This window comes from Mobula hypostoma, chromosome 3 (genome assembly GCF_963921235.1).
Source record: "Mobula hypostoma chromosome 3, sMobHyp1.1, whole genome shotgun sequence".
Classification (NCBI taxonomy): domain Eukaryota; kingdom Metazoa; phylum Chordata; class Chondrichthyes; order Myliobatiformes; family Myliobatidae; genus Mobula; species Mobula hypostoma.
In genome coordinates, this window is record NC_086099.1 from 170,543,322 (window position 1) to 170,570,309 (window position 26,988).

The 26,988-nt window shown below is 37.8% G+C and overlaps 1 protein-coding gene across 1 annotated transcript in view; it reads left to right on the forward strand.

Moving 5' to 3' along the window:
• Positions 1-26,988, forward strand: part of dnah5l (dynein, axonemal, heavy chain 5 like) — a 296,635-nt gene that overhangs the window by 38,599 nt on the left and 231,048 nt on the right. The window contains exons 14-28 of the mRNA XM_063042366.1: positions 1,828-2,029; positions 3,564-3,659; positions 3,743-3,916; positions 4,265-4,354; positions 4,472-4,627; positions 6,840-6,979; positions 8,050-8,201; positions 8,644-8,851; positions 12,678-12,765; positions 13,141-13,264; positions 15,446-15,624; positions 22,688-22,780; positions 22,896-23,099; positions 25,744-25,824; positions 25,920-26,324. Of these exons, the coding sequence (XP_062898436.1) occupies positions 1,828-2,029; positions 3,564-3,659; positions 3,743-3,916; positions 4,265-4,354; positions 4,472-4,627; positions 6,840-6,979; positions 8,050-8,201; positions 8,644-8,851; positions 12,678-12,765; positions 13,141-13,264; positions 15,446-15,624; positions 22,688-22,780; positions 22,896-23,099; positions 25,744-25,824; positions 25,920-26,324 (2,392 nt within the window). The remainder of the gene's footprint in view (positions 1-1,827; positions 2,030-3,563; positions 3,660-3,742; positions 3,917-4,264; positions 4,355-4,471; positions 4,628-6,839; positions 6,980-8,049; positions 8,202-8,643; positions 8,852-12,677; positions 12,766-13,140; positions 13,265-15,445; positions 15,625-22,687; positions 22,781-22,895; positions 23,100-25,743; positions 25,825-25,919; positions 26,325-26,988) is intronic.

The window sequence follows — 26,988 nt, forward strand, 5'->3', positions numbered from 1 at the left end:
TGGCCACCTATTTCAGTGCCATTTCTCATTCCCGCTCTGACGTATTGGTCTATGGCCTCCTCTATTGCCACAAAGAGGCCTCCCTCAGGTTAGAAGAGCAATACCTCATATTCTGTGTCTGTGTAGCCTTCAGCCTGACAGTGTTGACATCAATATTTCTAACTTCTGGTAATTTCTCCCCCTTTCTCTCTTTTTCCTTTCCTATTGTGACTACCCTCTTACCCCTTGTCTTCTTCTCACCTGCCTATCACCTCGCTCTGATGCCCCTCCTCCTTCCCTTTCCCCCATGGTCAACTTTCCTCTTTTATCAGTTTTCTTTTTCTTCAGGCTTTTACCTTTTCCGCCTTTCACCTTCCAGTTTCTCACTCCATTCCAGCCTCCCTCACTCACCTTCCTTCCCCCTCACCTGGCATCGCCAATTGCCTTCTAGCTTGTAATTCTTCTCCTCCCCTCATCTTCTGAATCTGCCTTCTTCCCCTTCCTTTCTATTCCTAATGAAGGGTCTCAGCCCGACACATCAAATCTTTATTCCTTCACGTAGATGCTACCCGACCTGTTGAGTTCCTCTAGCATTTGGGATTGGAACTGCATTAGGAGAGAACTGCCCTTCATGAAATCTCAGCTTCATTACTGAACTAAATAGTGAGTCCACAAATGGAGGTAACCACCAGATATCCTGGCATTGGATCTTCATGAAATCTCAGATTTCCACATTTGACTCTGTGCACGCAGAAATCCAGGATTCAGGAAAAGCTTCTTTCCCTCTGCCATCCGATTCCTAAATGGACAGTGAACCCTTGGACACTACCTCACTTTTTAAAAATATATAGTATTTCTTTTTTTTTTGCATGATTTTTAATCTATTCAATATACCAGAATCAGAATCAGGTTTATTATCACTGGCATGTGATGTGAAATTTGTTAACTTAGCAGCAGCAGTTCAATGTAATACATAATCTAGCAGAGAGAAAAAAAACAATAAAAATTTAATAATAATAAACAAATAAAACAATTACAGTATACATACATTCCATAGATTTTTTAAAATGTGCAAAAAACAGAAATACTGTATATTAAAAAAAGTGAGGTAGTGTCCAAAGGTTCAATGTCCATTTAGGAATCGCATAGCAGAGGGGAAGAAGCTGTTCCTGAATCGCTGAGTGCGTGCCTTCAGGCTTCTGTACCTCCTACCTGATGGTAACAGTGAGAAAAAGGTATGCCCTGGGTGCTGGAGGTCCTTAATAAAGGACGCTGCCTTTCTGAGACACCGCTCCCTGAGGGTGTCCTGGGTACTTTGTAGGCTAGTACCCAAGATGGAGCTGACTAGATTTACAACATTCTGCAGCTTCTTTTGGTCCTGTGCAGTAGCCCCTCCATACCAGACAGTGATGCAGCCTGTCAGAATGCTCTCCACAGTACAATAAAGTATACTGAAAAAGATTTACTTATTTATTATTGTTGTTATTATTTTATTTTTTTATATTATGTATTGCACTGAACTGCTGCTGCTAAGTTAGCAAATTTCACTTCACATGCCGATGATAATAAACGTGATTCTGACTTCCTGAGGAACAACTAGTTGATGAGCTGTAGCTCGCATTGGAAACAATGGCTAGCAGCTACCAACATTTAGCCCAATATTTCTTGGTGACAAACTTAATATTCCTTCTACATCCTGACCTCCCTCTAGATATTGTGGCTATAATGTTTAGTAGGAAGTCGCAAGCTCACCTGGAATATTCATATGTGAAGATGAATATCTCTTTTTCTGGTCGATGTAAAATTTCAGCATGCGTATTATAAAATCGTAATCAATTTTGCTTTTAGTGAAAACTATATATTTGGCAAATTTGACACATTTTGTAAGCGACTGGAGAAGATTATGCATGTGATAAGCACCATGGAAAGCCTCTCTGATCTGCAGAACGTTAAAATGGAGGGATTTGACAAAATATACTTGCGATATCAGACAATTATCACCAGTTTGAAATCAAAGACTTATGATGTACTGGATCACAGAAAGCAGGAGGTACAGTATCATGTTCAATTGTTATTGTAGATCATAGAAGGTCAGCTTACTATTTCCTTTCATAAAGTAGTTTTTAAAATATATTCCGTCTGTTTGCAAATGTAAAGATGGTAACATAATTCAGTATGAGCAACACACAATGGCAACATGTGACATTACAAAGGTCCTAGTAGTACACAGGTTCTTTGCTCAAGTTTGGAAGAGTTAAGTTAACTACACCCAACAGAGAGTGGAATGTCTGAAAAAATTTGTCACATGGGATACGTAGTGTACTTAATGCCTGGGAATTGAACAAGAGGTGGATGGACTTTTGGTAAAAAATATTTGATGGATATTGGATAGTGCTATTTTTCCTTGACATTCCTAATTTCCCTCCCCAGTGACTGAGGCTTCAATGGTTTTTATAACAACTCAGGTGCATGGCTTTATTAGGTAAGAGTGAATTTGAACAGAAAATAATAGAAACATACAGCAGGTCGGGAGATATCCATGGAAAGAAAGCCAGATGACATTTCAGGTACAAGAGCCTTTGCCAGAACAGGTAGATGGGTTGCTGATCTGAATCAGTAACTGACCTGCTGAGTATCTGCAACATTTTCTGCTTTACTTTGAGCTAGGGAGGAGACTATGTAGCATCCATACCAGGACCACCAGACTCAAAAACGGTTACTTTCCCCAAGCGATAAGGCTGATCAACACCTCCACCCAATAATTAACTTCTCCACAGTCCCAATCACTACTGCTTTATCATTTCCTGTCAGTCAACTTAAGTACAGACACTCCTGTACCTTGTGTCACTTTATGGACACACAATGAATCTGTATAGAGTATAGAAGCTATTTCACATATTTATTGGGTTTTCATTATTATTGTGTTTCTTATTGTGGTTTTTTGTGCTGCATGAGATCTGGACTAACAATTACTTTGTTCTCCTTTATACTTGTGTACTGGAAATGACATAAGTCAATCTTAAATTTTGAATCTTGAGAAGGGTCATGCTGATGATCTGACCTGTCAATTTTTTTTTCATATTTTTAAACTGATACATTGTGGTACAGCTGAAATACCCATGTTAGAGCACCTCCATTTGTGATATAATATTAAATTTCGTAAATTGCCCATTGATTTGCTCCTCAAATGATAAACTTAGTACCTATCTCTAGTAAGTATGTATCCTTTAATACTAGAATCAAGTTGAATATCATTGGCGTATGTTGTGAAATTCGTTGTTTTGTGGCAGCAGTACATTGTAATATATAATAATAAAAAATATAAATTACAGTAGGTATATATAAAAAAGAAAATTAAGTTAAGAAAGCAGTGCAAAAAATAGGAAAGATATTGAGGTTGAGTTCATGGGTTCATTGTCTATTCAGAACTCAGGAAGAAATTGTTCATGGGTTCATTGTCTATTCAGAACTCTGGAAGAAATTGTTCCAGAAACATTACTATACTGCTTAATCCATTATGTACATTCTTTTAAGAATTCCAGTAGTCTCTGGTTATAACTCAGTTTCTCCATGTTACTTTCCAGTTTGACAATGACTATCAGGAATTCAGACTCCAGATGGAAGGACTGTACCAGTCAATGCAGACTTTCATGGATTCTTGGTTTGAACAATCTATAACTGTAAGTAATATGAAACACCAGCATTCAAATCTGCTACTGAAACAAACCTACTGTCTTCACCATTTTCCTGAAATCTCTTCCAGATAGAACGCATGCTTGAGTTGCTGGGAAAGTTTGAATGTATTGCTGGATCACAACTGGAACTAACAGACAAGTATCTAGTTGTCCTGCAACGTTTTGCACGAGATTTAGACCTAGTGCGGAAGATCTATCAGAAACAAAGAGAAAATCCACCTGTACCTCGTAACATTCCACCTGTAAATTTCCTTTTTAATTACATTTTTTGAATCTAGTTTATTATTGGTATATATAGCTCCAATTTTTGCTTAAAAATCTTTAAAATAAAATCATTAAGTAATTTAAAGACAATCTTATTTGAACATTCTTTAGTATTTTAAATATGATTCTAACCATGGAAGTTTCAATTGTTCATAGAAAGGGATATTTGGTCATAGAGTCATTACATTATAAAGTAATTTACTAATGTTTAGGAAATTCTGAAGTCATGATAGGTGCTATATAAATGCATCTTTATATGTCTTTTAATTTGTAAATGCATAATCACTCATTTTATTAGTATTTTAAAAATATCTTCTGGTTGTCAGGTGTCTGGGAAGATTATGTGGGCCCGACAGCTATTCAGAAAAATAGACATTCCCATGAAGTTTCTGAAAAATGACACTGAAATTTTGAAGGTAGTTTTATATGTATAGTTTCCTGATTTGAAAACAACTTACTGGACTGCGTATAAAAATCCTCGCAATTTAAGACTACATAGCAAAATTTATTTTTGTCTCTTTTTATATTCTTAGAGCCCTGAAATGAAAAAAGTTATCAAGAATTACAACAAAATGGCAGCTGTTCTGCTGGAGTTTGAGATGCTATATCACAGGGGTTGGTGCCGAGCAGTTGACTTGGCTCGAAATGGACTTCAGGCTTCACTGATTGTGCGACACCCTGAGACCAAGGTTACAACATATGTTTACTCATTATTTATAATATTTATAAATTATGGAATAAATCAATCAACTGCATCTAGTGTTTGATAACACCTAAAGCATACAGTACATTCTCCAAATTTTCTAATAATGGAGAAAATCAAAACTTAATGCAATGGTATTAATGTTGTATTAATGCAGAATTAATACAAGTTAGTTCTTTTGTCCTGTTGTTCTTCAAAATGGAGCCTTGTCTTGTGCTTTGCTGTTCTATGTTCTATATTCTAAGTTCTATGTTCCATTTTCTTTTTTTTCTGGCGTGTGCCTGCATGCATACGAGTCTGTGCATGTGTGTCTGCATGTCCGTGTGTGCGTCCGTGATGATGGATTTTTCATGGCTTTTTGTTTCACAAGGCGCAGAGCGAGAGAGAGAGAGACTGTGTGGCGGCCACTCCTCACACAGACATTTTCACAGTATTTTCCCTTTGTTTTACGAGGTCAAGCTGCGATCTCGACACTCAACCTGGCACGGATGGAAAGCGTACTCGGGGGCAGACCCGACTAGTTTCGAACTTGGGAACCTCCGCTCCCGGGTCTCACGCCGATATCATTGCGTCACCAGCCGGCCCATTTTCTAATATGCAACCTAGAATAGAGAAGCTAATTATTTCCATTTATAAGAATTTACGCAAAAATCAATAAATTTTGCTAATCAAATCAGAAAGTATTTTTAGTTGAGACATTAATTTTTGTTACAAATGAAATTCACATTTGTTTCCTGGCTGTCAAGGAATTACATACACCAGTACAGTGGATTCTGGTTAATTAGGACACATCAGGATCAGTACATTTCGGCCCAATTAAACGACTGCCCCAATTAGAATAAGTTTCATGGAAATAGTTAAAAAAAAGTATAAAAACAGACAAACTACTGTTTAACTGAATAAAAAATTATGTATTTAAATGAAATATAGAACAAATTAGAACACTACCAAGAGTACTACAGTATCATAAAACTGTGTATTAGCTGCTGTGTTCTTTTGGTTGACTGTAAATGAACAAAATAAGCGCTGACACCTCATGCAGATAATGGACTGACTTCAAACAATGCTTTCAATGATAGCATCCTCCAAATCTTCATTTTCATAGTAACATTCATGATGATTGCCGATACCTTCAAGTTCTTCTTAGTTTCTAACTTGTTGAAGTATTGATATTGTTTCATATTCACTCCCGCCATTTCTGGCATCTCCAGTAAAACTGCAGTGAACAAATTAGTTCTGAATTGTCTTACTGTTTATTAACCAATGGCCCAATTAACCAGAATCATTTGTATTTCTAAATTCAGAAATTGTATTTTCTATCTTATCTGTAAAAATCATCTACAGATTTATCTGTAAAGAAATCTTGCAGCTCACATTGAATTACAAGAATATTATTTATCCGAAATTTTGAATAAATACATGTTTAGACTTCAAGTGTATTTTATTGATTTGTGACACTAAATTAATATTAGGGATGGGTGACCTTACATCAGAAGGGACAATACTGACACGAAAAGGAAAATTTGGTTTTCCACAATTGTTGATTTTATTATTGAGTCCTGATGGCTGCAACATGCCAAGACCAAAGATGAGGTACTCTCTTCTGCTTGTGTTGCTCTTGATTGGAGCTGAAATAGAAGTCAGAGTGGGAATGTGAATGGGAGTGGGATGGAGAATTAAAGTGACCAGTAGCTGGACTGTTTGTCTCTACACTGTGGGTTTAGTTTGCTTTCTCTAATTTGGAGAAATTGTAAACACAGAATGTAATGAACTAGATTGTAAGAAATGCAAATAAATTGCTGCTTCACATGGAGGAGCTATTTGGGTTCCTGGAAGAGGAGAGGTATCTCTAATGGAGTGTGCTGTGAAAAGAAATGATTTTGTTGGAGGTGGAAGAGTAAACCTAGAGTTGCTGAGAGATATGTCCCATCAATGTACTGAATGGGGAGATGAGAGAAGGGAATGATATTTCTAATGGTAAAATCTCACTGCAGTAGGCAATAGTTTGGAATATCAGCTTTCTCTAACCAACTAATAGCTAACAATGAAACTGAAAACTTAAAAGATATATGGGCTATTAAAGTTCATAATTGGATGACTAACATGAATTATATGTATTATTAATTAATAATGTATTCCATTTCTTTTATTTTACTGAACTATTTCTGTTTTTGACATTGTCTTGATTTTCCCAGCAGGAAATCTTAGTGAACTTCGACCCTGCCCTGCTTGAGTTACTTTCTGAAGCAAAGTACATTTATAAAATGGGGCTTGAAGTGCCACAAGGAGCTCTCAACCTATGGTTAAAAGAGGCAGAAATTAAGCACCATTATTTAAGGTAGTATTTCCATTAAATTCAAGGTTAATTTTTCAATATTTGCATTAGGCTGCAAATTCTGTCATACAATGGGCTCAAAGCATCCTGCATGATGGAATCATAATCAGATTCATTATCACTGATATATAATCGAGTTTACACTGGGAATATTGTACAAAGGTCTTCCATCCACCTGCTCCATCATTCTGGAATTAGTGAAAGAAATTAAGTGGAGGACGGTTCATAATGGGATTGGGATGGAGAAGAAAGACGAGGTGGGCAATAAGTAGAGAGTATTGGGCCCAGGTGCAGGTGGGGATGGTATGGTATGGGAAAATTGGTAGATGGAGCATCTGAGGTTGGATATTCAGAGAATAAAGTACCAACATTTAGGGATGAGGCATCGGCAGCAGGCAGAAATGGACGTACAATTTGATGGCATTCCAAAGATGGTGGAGTTGGTGGATGTGGGGGGTAGAGGAGGGCTGGAATTGTACATGTTTGGTTGTGGGATTAAGGGTTTGGGGATCAGGTAGCTGGAAGCAGGATTATGTAGGAAAGGAGCAGCAGATGTATAAGTGGAGATAGAAAAGTAGAAGAATTATGGCTGTTAATGGGAATGGACATGAACATAAAAATACTTTGATGATCTATCTGCAAGCTACTTGTTCCATGGCAACACTCCGGGTAAATATGGTGGCTTTTAATAAGACAATGTAGATTTCAGCTTTCCATTGTAGGCCTGCTTCAGTATGGCTGGTCTGCACAGTATGTAGTCATTGAATACAAAAAAAACCCTGCAAAAATGTTGTCAAAATGTGCATTGGGTGCCATTGGATCAGAAGGAGAAATACACAAATATTGATGTGCATTTAAAGAGAAAAAAATGGAGAAAAAATTTGTTTCAGTCTTACAACAGATTGCTGGAGAATTACTTTGATAAAATAAAACATGTCTACAGTTTCCAGCCATTCTATGAAATTATTATGGGAGTTTACTAGAATTGGTGAAAAATTGCATTGCCATTTACTGTTACTCTTCGTTCTTTTAATGTGATTCATATGTAATAAGTTTTTTTTGCTTACTTACAGCATTCAGGAGCTTTTACGTGACTATCAAAATGTGGTGAACAGCATCCCATCTACTATTCAACCATTGATGAAGCCGTTTATTAGCCAAGTGGATGAAGCTCTCATCCCTGGATTAACTATGTTGTCTTGGACCTCCTTAAACATTGAAAAATGTATGAGAATTTTCACTAATATAAAAAGCACTCAGGAGTGCAACTGAGTTGAAATTAATTGTATTGTTATGATGAAAGGGCATTGGTTATGATGTTCAGAGAGATTTTATGGAAAGCAGCTGGGATCTTACAGCAGGATTTTATGTCTAACATAGAGATGCTGTGATGTGTTCTATGATGGAATATTTCCTACTGTACCATCTTGATTTTATGACACTTATAGCTGCATGACTTTCTTGTCCAGACACTCAGTGAGTTTTAATTAGCAGCAAGTCTGCATGAAAATAAGATGATTTTAGAACACTGAAATATTTCCTATTTCAAGATAAAAAATATGGTATGGGGACCAGACATTGTAGATTATATAGTTGTAACTATTGTTATAAAACATAATGTGCAATGTTTTATTAAATTGCCTAATGCATTCTCTTTTCAACTTTAGTTGTAGATAATGTGTACCTTCCACTGACGGAGCTGAGGCAGGTGGTGAAACAAGTATCTGACATGTTGGAGTGCAGGATTGAGAGGGTTCTGTATGAAATGTCTCTTACTGCCCTGGTCGACCTTCCTGAAGATGACTTGGTAGAAGTCCCTGCTTTTCTACAGATGACTGAAAATATTGTTGCTTCAGCTGGACAAACTTTGTCTATGTATGTTTTTATTAAGATAAAATTAAGTTAAACTCAAATGTAATATATAAATGAATTTTGGAAAGAAATGCATAATGTTTGCATTTCTAAACAATTGTTTTAATTTTCACCATGCATTTTAATGAGATTTACAAAATCAAACGTTAAATAGTTAATAACCAAATTTCTGAATCATACCAAAGCAACACAGACACAGTGCTGGAGGAACTCAGCAGGCCAGACAGCATCTATGAAAAAGAGTAAATAGTCAATATGTTGGGCTGAAACCTTCATCAGGACCGGAGAAAAAAGATGAGAAGCCAGAGTAAGAAATTGGGGAGAGGGGAGGAAGAAATACAAGGCAGTAGGTGATAGATGAATCTGGGAGAAGGCGAGGGTTGAAGTAAAGAACTGGAAAGTCAATTGGTGAGAGAGATAAAGGGCTGGAGAAGGGGGAATCTGACAGGAGAGGACAGAGAGCCATGGAAGATAGGGAAAGGAGAGGAGCACCAGAGGGAGGTGATGGGCAGGCAAGGAAATAAGATGATGGGAAGTGGGAGTGGTGAAAAGGAGATGGGAGGGGACATTACTGGAAGTTTGAAAAATCAATGTTCATACCATCAGATTGGAGACTACCCACACAGAATATAAAGTTTTGCTCCTCCATCCTGAGTGTGGCCTCATTACTGTAGTAGAGGAAGGAGGCCATGGACTGTCATGTCAGAACGAGAATGGGAATGGGAAGTAAAATTAAAATGGGTGGCCATTGGGAGATCCCACTTTTTCTAGCGGACAGAGGTAGGTTTCTGAATTGTATCCCAGATTTCACAGTCAGTTTTGTAATATTTGGTTTGAGGCTTCCCTTTAGAAAACTGCCTAGCAGATGAAACTTAGTACTGATTACAGTAATATCTACCAGATATAGAAAATAATATTTTTGTGTTAGAAAGCATAGAATTTTACAATAATATACAGAATCATACAGGCATTTTGACAAAGAGACTGGAATGAAATTGCTTATCGAGACAATTTCACTTCCTTATATAGCAATTCTGTCCATTCTTCCTGACCTTACCCCTGCAATTTATTCTCTAAAGTACCTTGTTAATTACCTTTTATAGACAACTGTAAACAGTTTTTCTACCATCTCTGGAGGCAGTGAACTCCAGACTGTAACCAGTCTCAGAGTAAAACAAAAGGTTTCTTTTGTTTTTATATTGTATCCTGTGTCCCCTTCCTTGAACCATCTGCCAATGGGAATGACTGAAATATTAATGGCTTCAAAACATTTGATAATTATCTGAGGAAATAATAATGCAAACATAAAGATATCCTTAAGGCGGAGAGAGGTTTTTAGGAAGTAATTAAGGCTCAGTCTACCTTTAACAATTCACTCATGCGAATCTTTATTGCTATTGCTTAAATTGTTAAGCTCAGATAAGAGCTGGTAGCTTATTTAATAATGTGGGCTGCTGCCACGGTGAAGAGCTGTGTGAGCTCAACTCTTTGAATTCCATACATTTTTCCAACAATAAAAACAAAATAGATGTTTTATACTTTGAGCTGCCAGGCTGGTGGTTAGTAGAGGCAAACCCAGTAGTAACCTTTGGTGAGGATTTGAACCAGTTTTTGGTTGAGGTGGGTGTGGGGCAAATGGCAGGATGGTGGTTCTGGCAGAGGATAACAAGATTTTGGGAAAAGATGAAAATGGCAGAATTTATCAGATAGCTTCTTTGAAGACCTGGTATAGGCATGATAAACTTTCTATATTAGAAATTGTGACAAATGTAAGTTTTCCTTTACAAATTCTGTTCAGGCCAAAGTTATATCACTTTGCTAGCATTATCTATTCAATACCAACAGAAAATTAATCTGTAATTACCTTTTTGTTTTAATTAAACTACGTCGTTCTGCTGAGCAATGCCTAGAATTGCAAGATAATTTGCAATCCATCCTCCTTTGCAAGGAATGTGGACTAGATGGTTCAACTTTTGTGCTCAAAACCAGCACATTCTTCCAAAGTATAAGAAGCACAGCAAAAAAACTTAATAGAGATTGTATTAAGGTTGTTTGCACCCACAAATGTACACCAAAACAAGTCCTGCCCTGTTCTTAGAGGTGCTAATTTGAAATAAGTACCAGATGATTTATTGTGCAAGGATCTAAGATGTCTATCATCATTTATAAGTACTCTTCCCATTTGGATACCAGCAACAAACACTATGCTACCACAAAAAGCAATGAACGGGCAGGGAAAGGGGCAGGCTTTCTGAAAGGGACAAAATCCGCACCAGTGAGATGCATGGTGAGGAGGGAGGTATTATGTAATGATCAGATGAACTGCTTAGACCACCATAGGAGGTGACTTCATCCGCTGTAAGAATGCTCACTGTTTCAAATAATGTAGATTATGATCAGTGCAAGTGGGGGATATGTAATAAGTTCATCATTGATAAAAATATTGCTGCTAATGGTTGTAATATGGAAAGGCCTGCCTTGTATTGGTAATGATGATTAGGCAGTCAGTAAGAAAAGTATCTCTTTGTGAGATACGTCATGAGAGTACCTGCCTCCACTATGTTCACAATATATTCCAATTCCAACCACCCTCTAAGTGAAATAATTCTTTCCCTGATACACTCAGACATATTATTCCTTACCTTAAGCCAATGACTTATAGTTTTAGATACATTTGATACGGGAAAAAAAATCTTACAATCTACCCCATCTGTATCTCTCATATCTCTCTTCTGGCCATCTTCAGCTTCCACCATGTAAAGGAAAATAAACACACCCTGTGCAGTCAATCCCTCTAAATAAGGATTTTTCAGTCCAGGATTATCTTGACATCTTAGAGAGACTGGCTCAGCTAAGAAGAGGTCTGAAGATCTTAGAATCAAAAGAGAAATTTATGACATAGATGGAAGCAATTCAGGCTATCATGTTTGTGCCAGGCGAAAAATACCCATCCCACCTAACTAACTTCCAGCACTTGATGCATATTTCTGAAGATCAAATATGCATTTAAATATATTTGAATGTGATAATATTTTTGTTTTAATATCTACTTAAGCAGTGATTTCCAGATTTTTGTAATTCCCTGGGTGAGAATAAAATATTTCCACAACTACCCTCTTTACCCTCTACCAGTCTTTAAAAAAATCTTCTTGCAGCATTTCTATTATTTCTGTAAAATCAACCTGAGAAAATCTGAGCTAGCAAGCACGTTATTTATCAGTCAGGATCAATATTTGAAGAATGTGGGGTGAGCATGTCCTTGGACCTAGGGCTGAGATCCTTGACCCACTCTGCATAGCCAGTCATTATGACAATGTTGCCTTTGCCAGCTGTATCACTTCTGACGCAGTGAAAGAATGAATATCTTAGCAGTGAAAGGCTGGAAAATGGACTTATTGTTAATGTTGGAAGATATCTGAGCAGTCTGCAGTCAGTTCTGAAGCTAAATAATCAAGTCTCTCAGTTTTAGCAGAATGCCCCATTAAATACCTTTAAGCACCACTAAATAGTATGACGAGCACTTAATTGTACTGTGACTGTTCAACAATAGTGCGATGAACAATAGAGGCAAAACAGCATTACAGGAATGATTATGTCATTTGGATCTCTAAAATGAACTGTGCTCTGAAGAGAATATGTCTTCTGATCTCTAATAATTTTGTGATTTACACATGACAATGGTATTTATCTATCCAAATCTAAGTTTATTAACCTTTTGTACACAAAACTTGAAATGGTTGAGTTAACTTTAAAACAACCTACTGCCTTTTTGAGAAGAACATAGAATGGATATGCAGGATTTCTTACTCGGATGACTTTCTCCATGTAGACAAAGCCAGCAGGTGGAACATTCAATGTATCAGTTAATGGACTCATTGAAAGGAAAACTAAAGCCAACAGAACAAGTCAATCTTGAGGTAATTACCTTTGAATTATTCCAACACTGCTACTATTTTTTTAACTTTCCAAGTATGCATTATTCTTCAACTCATAATATTTTGGAGCTGTAAACTTGGAACATCATATTTAGATAAGTATCTTAATTTTACTTTTCTATCGCACTGAAAAAATGAATACTCTTATGTTGGTCACTTTTATAGAGAGCAGTTTTGGTAGATTCAAGTCAATTTAGTGAGAATTAAGCAATGATTAATGCAGTGAATATTTTATGCTTATTGTTAATATGTAATGCATTTATCATCACATTTTGAAGATTAAACTTATTAAGTTGAAAGTAAGGAACTTGATTTTTTCAGTTTCATTGCTGCACTGACAATTTGGCTTGTGTGCAGGATACCTATGCATGTTTGCATCCTGATGCAAAGCAAAAAACTCGTTGTCAAGAATGTTTGCCCTGCTGCTTCTATAACCTAATGGGACAACTTTGCCAAAAGAATATCGACGCCTTGGTAAAATGTAAGTTTTAATTTGTGGTATGAAAAATAATTTAAAATTGATTTTGCAATGCTGTTGTCAGCTTTTTTACCACTGTATTTGTTTTGCAGTCCTGTTGAGATAATGGTAAAACTGTTAAGTCATTGGCAAATAAATGCTATAGGTGAAGCAATGTGATGCTGAGGCTTTATAAAGCACTGCTGAGGCCTCATCTTGAGCATTGAGAATAGTTCTGGATCCTCATCTAAGAAAATATGTGCTGATATTGGGGAACATTCAGAAAGATGATTTCAGGAATGAAAGGGTTATCATACGAGGAACAGTTGATAGCTCTGGGTCTTGTACTGGCTGGAATTTAGAAGGATGAGGGGGGATCTCATTGAAATCTTTAAAATGTTGAAAGGCTTAGACAGAGTAGATGTGGAAAGTATGTTTCCCATAGTGGGGGGGGGGGATCTAGGACGAGAAGGCACAGCAACAGGATAGAGGGGCGTCCATTTAAAACAGAGAGGCGGAGAAATTTCTTTAGCCAGAGGTTGGTGAATTTGTGGAATTTATTACCCCAGGCAACTGTGGAGGCCAAGTTGTTGGGTGTATTTAAGGCAGAGCTTGATAGTTTCTTGATTGGACACGGCATCAAAGGTTATGGGGAAAAGGACAAGGAATGGGCTGAGGAGGGCAAAAAAAGGATCAGCCATGACTGAATGGCAGAGTAGATGTGATGGGCCAAATGGCCTAATTCTACTCCTATGTCTTATGGTATAAGACATCTGATTGACCAATAATATATAGCTTATTTGCATAAATGGGATGTTGTCTTCCATCAGACAAGTTCAGACACAGGAGACATATTGATCAGAGCAACTTGAAAGTAAGTGGGCACACAGAAAGAATGAAATTTTCTAGGTTGAGAAAGACTCCAACACAAAATAAATAACAATCAAGGAAAGTCGACATAGAGACGTAGAAACATAGAAAATAGGTGCAACAGTAGGCCATTCGGCCCTTCGAGCCTGCACCGCCATTCAGTATGATCATGGCTGATCATCCAACTCAGAACCCTGTACCTGCCCTCTCTCCATACTCCCGATCCCTTTAGCCACAAGGGCCATATCTAACTCCCTCTTAAAGATAGCCAATGAACTGGCCTCAACTGTTTCCTGTGGCAGAGAATTCCACAGATTCACCACTCTCTGTGTGAAGAAGTTTTTCCTCATCTCAGTCCTAAAAGGTTTCCCCGTTATCCTTAAACTGTGACCCCTCGTTCTGGACTTCCCCAACATCGGGAACAATCTTCCTGCATCTAGCCTGTCCAATCCCTTTAGGATTTTATACGTTTCAATAAGATCCCCCCTCAATCTTCTAAATTACATACATGGGCACAGTGGGATGGTAGGAAGGATAGTCATAGAGTTATAGATATGGCCCTTGGCTCAACTGGTCCATGGCTATTGTGTTGCTCAGGGACCTACTCCCATCTACTACCATTTGGTCCATGGTGCTCTAAACCGGTCATATCCATCTACTTACCTGGATGGGTTTAAAAAGTTGCTAATGTACCCGCCTCAACCACTGCTTCTAGCAGCTCATTTGAAATACGCACTGCCCTTTGCGTGAAGAAGCTGCCCTGATGTTCTTCACAAATCTCTGGCCTCTGATTTTAAACATATTCCCTCATTTAGCAGTTCCTCCCCAGAGCTTCATAGCACCTACACATTTTCCATTACTCTTATAGCAAACAGAATAAGAACAAACCTGACAATACAAAGCACATAAGACTTAATATTTTTGTGCAAGATTTAGAAACTTCACCCAACTAATTCTATGTACAAAATACTTGATATAATAACGTATGCTTTTTGAATGTTGTTTCCAAATTTCAGTCCCATGGACATAAAGGAAGCCAAATTTTGGATGTCGAAATTTGTATGTTTGCACTAGTTTCAATTGGCCAGTAGATATAACTAAAACCAACCAAGTGCTTGAGCCAAAAATATGAAATTAACATGATCAGTTTCATAAAGTCGATGCAACAGTTTGTGAGGTAGCACCTTCAGGAAAATGACATTAGGCTGATTCTTCTGGTAGTGTAATTTCTCTCTGTTCCTAATGCAATCCTAAAGCACACCATGGAAACATCAACTTCTATGTAATTCTTAATCTATTGATCTGTAATATGATATTTTGTAAATATGTCTGTAGGTACCAGGTTATCATTGGATTCTCTCAAGCGTCATTTACATGTCAGCAGTTCTAAATATGAGGCAACAAAACCATTTCCTAATGCTGCTGTTGAGACACCAAAAGCTCCATTCTTCAAATCTAAGATTATACTGGCAATTCCATGTGTAGTCATGCGACCAAGCTTAGAGGATATTCAGGTAGTAAAATGCTAAGTTATTAATATGTTACTTTGTAATATATAAATGTTTCAACATCACTTTATATTTGTAAAATTTAATTTGGCTTAGTTTTTGACATAAGCTTGGTATAATATTAACTACATTTAAATCAGCTGATACATAAGCAGCTGGCAATTTTCTATCTTTTTTTAATTTACATACACTATCAACTATAGAAACAGCGTTCCAGATCCAGAAAAATATAAAAATACCTTTATATATTTTACATGTATTGTCAATATTGTCAATAATGCATGTTAGGATTCAATAATATGAATAAATTCTTATAATTTTACTCATGAAAATAATATGAAAGGAAAGGACATATTAACTTTTGCGCATGTTTATTTTTGGAAGGGGTGGGAGCCAACATGTTTAGATGATGGTGAAACAATGAGCTGATCTCTGTATTTAATTTGAGTGAATCAGGTTACCTTGACGAAATGACCTTAGGAGAGGAGGGTTGTCAATTTCAATATTGCTTATTGTGCGTAACATTAACTGTTGTTTAAAATGAATAATTCAATTTTCCTGTAATTCATCAAGTTTCATTGATGGTTTGATAACATTGAATGGGACTGAAGAGATAGGCTAGTCCAGGAATAGAGACTTCACTGCTGCTTTCTTGAGTAATTTTAATTTACTTTCTCCATGTAAATTGTGCTTAGTCATTTAAAAAAATAGAGGTACATTAATAAACATCGGAAAGAGCCATGCAGTTCAGCTACTAAATTCTGAATGTGATTATTGTGAAGTTCAAGTTACAGTTGTCTACAGCCAAATCAGCCTTACTTGCAGCCATTGTTTATGACTGGGGGGAAAAAAAACAACACATTCAGTATTAATTTGTGCCTCAGCAATACCAGCAGGATTGTTCTCAAAGACCATGAGTACATTGGACTGATGCAGCTCACAAGAGGCACTACATGATACACAGGGCTGCAGACAGAGAGGATAAACATCTTAGATATATCTGAAAAGCAGTGTCTCTGGAGAATCAGAGCACCATGTCAGATTGTGGAAGGTATTAGCTGCCTACTGGACCTGAACTTAGGGATCGTGTATTACCTGTGATTGTCACTCACCATTTCTTCAACTTCTATACCTTGGAATAATTCCAGAGCACTCCCACAGGAGTTCACACATGTCTGCACACAAGTGTATAAGCAGTGATGGGCATGGCCTGTAGTCAAGCTTCAGTTAATAACTTCCACGGTTGTTGTTATAGTAGAACAGAAATTGCTATAACTAGTTAGGATTGTATTTCATTTGATGCCATTGATTCAACTAATATCCAACAATCTATTGACCATTTTATAAGCCAATCACATCTGCCCATCATTATAAGACCATAAGACATAGGAGCCGAATTAGGCATCGGGCCCATCAAGTCTGCTCTGCCATGCAATCATGGCTGATCCATTTTTCCCTTGGAACAAAACTATTCATGTTAAAAATGAAAGTACTGTTAACTGATAGATATTCATTAACAGATCGTTTAACAGTCATTTTCAACTTAATGTATATTAAGCCAAATTAAATGCCAACCAGTGCAATTGCTTTTTATTTCCCTTTTGAGTCATTTTAAGGCCCATGAAAAATATAAAATTGGAACAGTTTTGATGAGGCTCTGCTGAAAGATTTTAATAAATGCTTGACCAGGGATAGGGACCAATGGACCTATCAATGTTTCTATTTTTTTTAATATCCTTTGCTCCTATTTATCTAGAACACTGAAGTGTTGAGGGATCTTGCGGTCAATGCCCATAACTCCCTGAAAGTGGCAACACCAGTGGATAGGGTGGTAAAGAGGTGTATTGCAGATTTGTCTTCATGGGTTGTGGCACTGAGTTTAAATGTTTGGAAGTTGTGTTGTATCTATATAAAAGTTTAGGTAGGCCACCTTTGGAATATTGTTTTTTTTATTTATTCATTTATGGGATGTGGGCGTCACCAGCTAAGCCAGCATTTATTGCCCATCCCCATTGCCCTTGAGAAGGTGGTGATGAGATGCCTTCTTGAACTGCTGCAGTCCCTGAGGCGTAGGTACACCCGTAGTACTGCTGGGGAGGGAATTCCATGATTTTGACCTAACAACAATGAAGGATATGTTTCTTTCAAGTCAGGATGGTGAGTGACTTGGAGGGGGACTTACAAGTGGTGGTGTTCTCACGTATCTGCTGTTCTCGTCCTTCGAGCTAGTAGTGGTCGTGGGTCTGGAAGGTGCTGCCTTAGCAACTTTGGTGCGTTATTGTCATGCAGCTTGTTGACAGTACACACTGTTGCAACTGTTTGTGAGTGGTGGAGGGATTAGATGCTTGTGGAAGGGGCACTCAAGCTTCTTTGAGTGTTGATGGAGTGGCACTCATCCAGGCGAGTGGCAATTATTCCATTACATGCCTGACCTGAGCCTGAAAGTTGGTGGACAGGATTTGATGAGTCAGGAGGTGAGTTACATGCTGCAGGATTTCTAGCCTTTAACCTGCTCTGGTAGCCAGAGCATTGTATGCAGTTCTGGTCAGAGGGAGGATGCAAAAGCTTTGGAGAGGCTGCTGAAGATGTTCACCAGTATGTTGCATGGGCTATAAAGTGCAGTATTATCTACAAGGAGAAGTAGGAAACATTTGGATTGTTTTCTCTGGAGCACTGGAGGCTGTGGGGTGACTTGATAGAACAATAGCAAACTATGAGATGTGTAGATAAGACCACAAGACATAGGAACAGAATTAGGCCATTCAGCCCATCCAATCTGACATTACACCATGGCTGATCTCGAATCCAACTCAACTCTATGCACCTGCCTTCTCGCCATATCCTTTGATGCCCTGACCAATCAAGAAACGATGAACTTCTGCCTTAAATATACCTACAGACTGGTCCTCCATCACAATCTGTGGCAGGGCATTCCACAGATTTACTACTCTTTGGCTAAAAAAAATTCCTCTTTACCTTTGTTCTAAAGGATCATCCTTCAATTTTAAGGCAGTGCTCTCTAGTTCTGGATACCCCCACCACAGGAAACATCCTCTCCACGTCTACCTTATCTAGTCCTTTCAACATTCGGTAGGTTTCAATGTGATCCCCCGCATTCTTCTAAATTACGGTGAGTACAGGCACAAAGCTGCCAAATACTCTTCGTATGTTAACCCTTTCATTCCTGGAATCATCCTTGTGAACCACCTTTGTACTCTCTCCAATGACAACACATCCTTTCCGAGATATGCTGCCTAAAACTGTTGACAATACTGTAAGTGTAGTCTAACAAGTGTCTTATAAAGGCTCAGCATTATCTCTTTGCTTTTATATTCTATTCCCCTTGAAATAAATGCCAACATTGCATCTGTCTTCTTTACCACAGACTCAATGTGTAAATTAACCTTCTGAGAGTCTTGCACAAGGACTCCTAAGTCCCTCTGCACCTCTGATGTTTGAACCTTCTCCCCATTTAGATAACCATCTGCACTATTGTTCCTTTTACCAAAATCCATTATCATACATTTCCCAACACTGTATTCCATCTGCCACTTTTTTTGCCTAATCTTCCAATTTTTCTAAGTCCTGTTGCAATCACATTGCTTCCTCAGCACCACCTCCCCGTCCACCTATCTTCGTATCATCTGCAAACTTTGCCACAAAGCCATCAGTTCCATTATCCATATCATTGACAAACAATGCGAAATTGGTGGTCCCATTAAATAGATAGTCAGAGTCTTTTTCCCAGTGTGTAACTGTCAAATACTAGCGAGCATACGTATACTTAAAGTGAATGGAAGAAGAAAATTAAAAAAGATTTAAGAGGGTAGTGTTTTACATGGGGAGTGGTAGAGGCCTGTAATATGCTATCATTAGAAATGGAGGAGAGGGCACACAATGTAGCAGAACTTATTGGGAAGTTATGGGATTAGGAAGCTTTTAAAAACCAACTGAATGCATGGTAGCTGGGCGACATAGTAGTGTAGTGGTTAGAGCTACATTATACAGTGCCGCTGACCAGCGTTCAATTCCTGCCACTGTCAGTAAGGAGAACGTACAGTGCGTTCTCCCTGTGACCATGTGACCGGTTTCCACCCACATTCCAAAGACATACGGATCAGTAATGGTTAGTAAGTTGTGAGCGTTAGAATCAAGTTTAATATCACTGGCATATGTCATGAAATCTGTTAACTTAGTGGCAGCAGTACATGATCATATGTAGAGAAAAAAATAAATGAATTACAGTAAGTGTATGTATGTATATTAAATAGTTAAATTAAAAATAGTAGTCCAAAAGCAGACGTAATAAAAAAAAGTGAGGTAGTTTTCATGGGTTCAATGTCCATTTAGAAATCGGATGGCAGAGGGGAAGAAGCTGTTTCTGAATCACTGAATTTTTGCCCTCTGGCTTTATACCTCCTGATGGTAACAATAAGAAGAGGCCATGTCCTGGGTGATGGGAGTCCTTAATAATGGATGCCACCTTCTGAGACACCACTCCTTGAATACTATGAAGGCGGGTACCCATGATGGAGCACACTATGTTGGCACCAGAAGCATGGCAACACTTGCAGGCTGGCCTAGCGCATATTCCGACTGTGTCAGTCATTGACACAATGATGCATTTCACCACATGTTATGAATTTTCGATGTACATGTGACAAATAAAGCTTTAGCTTTACCTGAAAAATCAAGGTAAGCTAGTCAATAATATAAAAAAAGGATATCAAAAGTTTTTCAGATATATACCTGTAAAAAAAGTAAAAGAGAGGCAAATGGGGACATTAGACTGCTGGAAAATGATGCTGAAGGGGTAGTAATGGGGAACAGAGAAATGGCTGGTGAACTGAATTACTATTACGCATCAGTCTTCACTATGGAAGACACCTACAATATGCCAGGAATTTGGGACAGAGTCAGGGAACAGCAGAGGGTGCAGTTGCTATTGATAAGAAGAAGGTGCTTGGGAAGCTGAAAGGTCTGAAGGTAAATAAGTCACCTGGGCCAGGTTAACTACATGACAGAGTTCTGAAAGAGGCAACAGAAGAGATTGTGAAAGCTTTAGTAGTGATCTTTCAAGAATCAATAGATTCCAACATGGCTCTGGAGAACTGGAAAACTGAAAATGTCATTCTACTCTTTAAGATGGGAGGAAGGCAAAATATGGGAAATTGTAGGTTAGTTAGCATGACTTAAGTGTTTGAAAAAATGTTAGACTCCATTGTTATGACTGGGGTTTTGGGGTACATGGAGGCACTTTAAATAGGCCAAAGTCAGCATGGTTTCCTTAAGGGAAAATCTTGCCTGACATATCTGTTGTGACAGGCAGATAGGCAGGAAGTGCAAAGGAGTGTTAGTGGATGTTGTTTACTTGAATTTTCAAAAGGTCTTTGACAAGGTGCCGCAGGTGAGGTTGCTAAACAAGGCTAGAGCTCGTGGTATTGTAGGAAAGTCATGAGCATGGATAGATGATCGGCTGACTGACAGGAGGCAAAGAGTGAGAATAAGGGAAGCCTTTTATGATTGGCTGCTGATGTCTAGTGGTATTGTGTAGTGGTACATGTTTATTTATTATTTATTTACTTAGAGAAATAGCACAGACTAAACCTTCCGGCCCAATAAGCTGTGCTGGCCAGCAATCCACCTATTTAACAGTAGCATAATCACAGGACAATTTACAATGACCAGTTAACCTATTAACCAGGACTGTAGGCGAAACTGGTGCACCTAGAGGGAACCCACGCGGTCATGTGGAGAACATATGAACTCCTTACAGCGAGTGCCAGAATTGAACACTGAACTCCAATGCCCCGAGCGGTAATAGCATCATACTGTGGAGCCCATATGTTAACGATCTGGATGATGGAATTGACGGCTTTGTGGCCAAGTTTGCGGTATAGTTGGTATATGGTCGTGCACTTTGATAGAAGGAATAAAGTTCCAAACTATTTTCTAAATAGGAAAGAAATTCAGAAAATGTACAAATGACTTGGGAATCTGAGCGCTGTATTCCATAAAGGTTAACTTGCAGTTTAAGTGGGTAGTAATGAAAAGAATGCAATATTGACATTCATTTTGAAAGGACTAGACTATAAGAGCAAAGATACAATGCTGAGTCTTTATAAGGTGTTTATCAGACCACATTTGGAGTATTGTGAGCAGTATTGGGCTCAATATTTAAAGAAGGATGTGCTGGTATTGGTGAGGGTCCAAAGGAGATTTCTGAGAATGAAAGGGTTAATGTTTGAGGAGCATTGGATGGCTCTGGGTCTGTACTCACTGGAGTTCAGAAGAATGAGGGAGGATCTCATTGAAATTACCAAATATTGAACATCTGGATAGATTGGACATGGAGAGGATGTTGTCAGCAGTGAAATAGTCTTGAACCAGAGGGCACAGTCTCAGAATGGAAGGATACCCCTTTAGAACAGAGATGAGGAAAACCTTTAGCCAGTGGGTGGTGAATCTATGAAATTCATTACCACAGACAGCTGTGGGGGCCGAGTCATTTGGTATATTTAAAGCAGGGGTTGATACTTGATTAGTAAGGGTATCAAATATTACAGGAGACAGTAGGAGAATGGCGTTAAGAAGGATAATAAACCAGCCGTGATTGAATGGCAGAGCAGATTCAATGGTCTAATTCTGTTCCTTTGTCTTATTGTCTTATGGCAGTAGCAGATATTATAATCCTTAAGAAGAATTTAGATAGACAAATGAACAAACAAGGAATAGAGGGACATGGATCATGTGCGGGAGGATGGGATTAGTCAGATTTGCATTATAATTGTGCAATGTCAATGTTCTAAGTACTATTATGGACGTAACTTTGAGTGGTTAATACTGTATGTCTTTTTCACATTTACTATTCGTTTAAATAAAATACATCATCAGAATGTATTTTTCTATGAGCAAGGCTGGAAACATGCTTATATCTCATTAAATTATGTATACTATAGCTTTTTTCACAGACTAATGCAAATATCAAATTAAAATTCATCCCTCATGTATCCTCTTGTAATAAATTCCAGTTGACATACTATTATCGATTTATAATTTTATTTTACAGTCCATCCTTAACAGGGCAGTGAACATAATTCTTTCCATGTCTAAAGAGATTCCTCTTTGGTCCTTTGCCCATCTGCATTTGAAACAACAGCAGGTATTCATTGTCTTTATTGTTCAGGCATCATTCCCTGCCTGTTTATGATATATTTATCTATTTTGCATTTGAATTTAGTTTCAGACATGTAACTTTTATTTTTGCATGGTGTTAGATTGAACAGAATGCTGCTCGAGAACTGGGTGATGACAGTATGCTTGGTAAACCGGTGGTGCTCAAATCTATTGATAAACAGATTAGTGAACACAAGGATGTCACTAAGGTTGTGATCCAACTTAGTTCCGTTATTTCCAATTTAAAGAGCGATGCAGCAAAAATTCTTGACACATTCTCTCCTTTCTCCCACTTGTGGAACCAGGTGAGTTTTTATCTCTTTTATATTTATTTGTGTGCATTTGCATGAATTAATGAGATATAGACATCTGAAAGATAAATTTGATACTACAGTAATTGTTTTTTAAACTTTCAATTGCTTTGAGGTCTCATATTCTATGAGAAGAAACAAAATTTGGAAGCAGGTTAAAAAGTTTTTCAAATACTCAGGCTAAGGAGAAGAAAATGACAGTGTATGCTTTAAACATTTAATCATGACCTGAAAAGCCAAAAGAATGCAAACATTTAGTAGAAGGAATTGGATAATGTAATAAATTCATGTTGAAATTGTGCGACTCAGTTAACCTTGGTCCATTTGACCAAGGGCAAGATGTGTTCTTACCTCAAGTGCCAGCTCCCAGAAGGTGAAGTTCCACACAACTTCTTCTCTAGAGGCACAAAAGAACAGTTCAAAAGATAACTTGGAGTTGAAGACCTGTTGAAAAGCCGACATAAAATGCCATGCATTTTGGGGAGTTCACTTCCAATCTTGCATACAACCTTGTATGGAACTTGGATCCCATCCCTTCCAGCCTTTTTACCCTTTTCACAAAGTGGCATCTGCCGGCTGTTGTCCATACATCCCCCAGAACAAGTGTACTGTAATGGATGATGCTCTGTGGAGAGCTCGAAATGGAGTACCAGTGTATTTCTGGCTTCTTCATTAGATGAAAATAAAAATTGAAAAGACAACTTTGTCTCAATCAATAGCTCTGACAGTTTGTTCTTGCTGTTTCAGAGATATGACAAGATCAATTTTTAGTTTATGACATTCCAACAGTTGTTGACTATAGGATCAACTGTGAGTGAACCAGATTTGGTCTTTATCATACCTCAGTGAACATGGAGTTCATAAGTATATATATTGAAGTTGACATTTCATTGATTTTCACTTTTCTCTTTAAATTGGTTACATCATGATCAATGGTAGTTCCTTTATTGGCTAAGGTCCTTTGTAGGGTAATTTGCATTTTTCTGGTTGGTTAGAATCGACTGCTGAACATGGTTGGATAATAAACCTTTCTGCATCATACTTACAGAGAAAATGTCCAGAATGAACAGAGAAATAGTAACAAATTTGTATTTTATTCCAGCGTGAGGCTAAGTGCAAACTAGAGGAATAATATCACATATACTACCAAGGTAGTCTATAACTTGACAGCATAAACATTGAATCTTCCAACCCTCCTCCTCTTTTCTCTCTTCTCTGGATCTATGCATTTCTTCCAACATTCACACCAGGTCCCAATATTTTGTTTCCTTCCCCTCCATCAGCCCACCATCCACATACATCTACCATTGGTTCTTGTCCCCACTATTCCTATCTGCCCTCTCCAACCCCACCTCTAGATTCTCTGCTCCATCTTCACTCCCACCACATTCCATCTATCATCTTCTACCTCCTGGCACTATTTCCACTCTCCCATCCCCCATCTTCCTGTCACCCCTCCTCACCTGGATCCACCTTTCACCTGCCAGCTCTTGTTCCTTCCCTTTCTATTCACTTTTAAAAAAAAAAAATTGGATTTGTTCTGTCTATCTTTCTGCCCAAATGAAAGACCTTGATTTGAAACGTTCACTGTCAATATCCCTCCATGAATGCAGCCTGAGCTGTTAGTTCCTCCAGCTTTCTGTGTGTTTTCTAGATTCCAGAATCTGCAGTTTCTTGTATTCCCATTTTCTACTTTATCTTGAATATCACTTTTTATTTTTTGTAATGAAATGTATGGCCTGCAATTTGAAGCTGCCAGCTCAGAAACTGAGGTCTGAACAAAGCTCAGGATTAAGTGATGCAGCTTCCCAGCCTTCAGTGGCAAACGGCTTTCCATGGCACAATGGAATTAATAAGGTCACCTGGCAACTTTGCGAAAACAGCAATGGTAGAGGTTAAGTCAGATGGCTGTGCTGCAGAACAAGGCTTCTATATGAAATCCAGCTGAACCATGTTCCCCAGCTAGGCTGTCAAATATACCAAATATCTCAAAAGCATTCAAAAATATCAAGATGCCAGTAAAATCTATTAAAATTTATATAAGGTTAAAGTCTAAAACTTCAACACTTTAAAGACAAATTTAAATGATTTCACTACTCAAATTATAATTCTTAAGATTAACCAATACCTGGCTTAGTTACTCACAGAGTTTTAGCTCCATGAAGTTAACTGAGAAGCAGTGCCTACAGCAGCCTAAACCAGCGCAGCAAATCCATGTTGGTCCGCATGTAATCCTGTGCCAGAGCATATTAAATGAAACAAATGTGAGTGCCTGACCAATCCTATGTGATTAATGCACTTCAATAAAACTCTCAAATTTGCTGACAGGAAATATTGGCGGTAATATAGATAAAAGCCGGGGCAATCATAATTAGTGAAAATCGCTGACACTATGAGAAATGTCGAGTTCAAAAGTTGGAATTAGTTGAAGATTTTGTGATATCATCAAGCCAGTGTAATATGCAAGATTTATCCTGATTATACTGGTAGTTTCACCTCATCCATCATGGTGTTGTAGATCTCATAAGAATACATGTGATGATTTATAGACCCAAGGAATTTATTACACTATCACTAGCCTTATGTGGAATCAATAACTAATCACTTTAAAATGACTATGGAATTTCTATTTATTTAGGATCCAGTTGAAAAAGTGAAGGAATTTATGGATTCAAATCCAATCTTTGCTGAGTTCAATGAGCAAATCACAAATTATGCTGTATGTATAAAACTGATTATCATTATTATGCATTGAATGCAAATATGCAGTTTTTACTAAAAGAAAATAACCCTTGCAATCTCTGCTTTACACAGAGATTGGAGAGCCAGACTGATGAGTTGCCTTCTTGTTATGAAGTGGGCTCAGTTCAATTTGACACACAGCAGTTGAAGCTGGCTTTGATACAGGAATGTCGCATGTGGAAGAGAGCCTTTGGCACAGCCTTGAACAGAAAAACTGCAACAGAAATGGATGAGATTTTCTCTTTTATTGAAAATCTTAGCAAACGACTGAGCCGACCAATTAATGATTTGGATGACGTGCGTGGAGCCATGGCAGCACTAAAAGAAATCAGAGATGCCGAGATAAAGATTGACATGACCATTGAACCTATTGAAGAAACCTATGCCCTCCTCAATAAGCATGAACTACTTTTTCAAGATGGAAATGCTGAGAGAGTTGATGGATTAGCTTATGCCTGGAAGAACTTAAATGCACAGGTACTCCCTTTGAAATAAAGCACAAGATATGTAAGATTGTGAAAGGATTTGAATTAAGATATTATTTTTGGAATTCACATTTGTAAAAGGGACTTTGAAATGAAATAAGTTTCTTCATTATTTGAGAATATTTTCTATTAGTTGGTCACAATTCAAGTATGGGCAAGGAGGCAGATGTACTTTGTTCCTTTAGGGCTCTTTTTTTTATGACTTCAGTTGGCACGGAGTTGCCCTTACTCAATGGAAAGAAATCCTGCTAAGTACCTCCCCAAAAAGGAGGCTTCAAGAATTCAGCATCATTAGAAATTGTAGCTACACTTTTTTTCCAGGATGTTGTTTCAGTGCTTTTCCATACAAATAAAAAGCTAAAATAAAATCTCCTAGACAGATAGTAACTGAAAAGAGATTCATTACCTTCAAGTAAATCTGAACCAGTAATGACCAAATTGTGCTACTTTAGATTAGACAGTGAATTTTAATATTAACAATCAAAGGATGGTGCTTGTTGACTACATAGCAATATTTGCATTCAAGTTAAAAAAAAATCCATAGAAAAAGTATTTGGATATAATTTGCAATTGTACTGTATATTGAAAATGCCTGTTTGAGATAGTTATTGAAGTGGATAGCTCAAAAGGACTTCCACTGCGAGTTTGAGCATTCT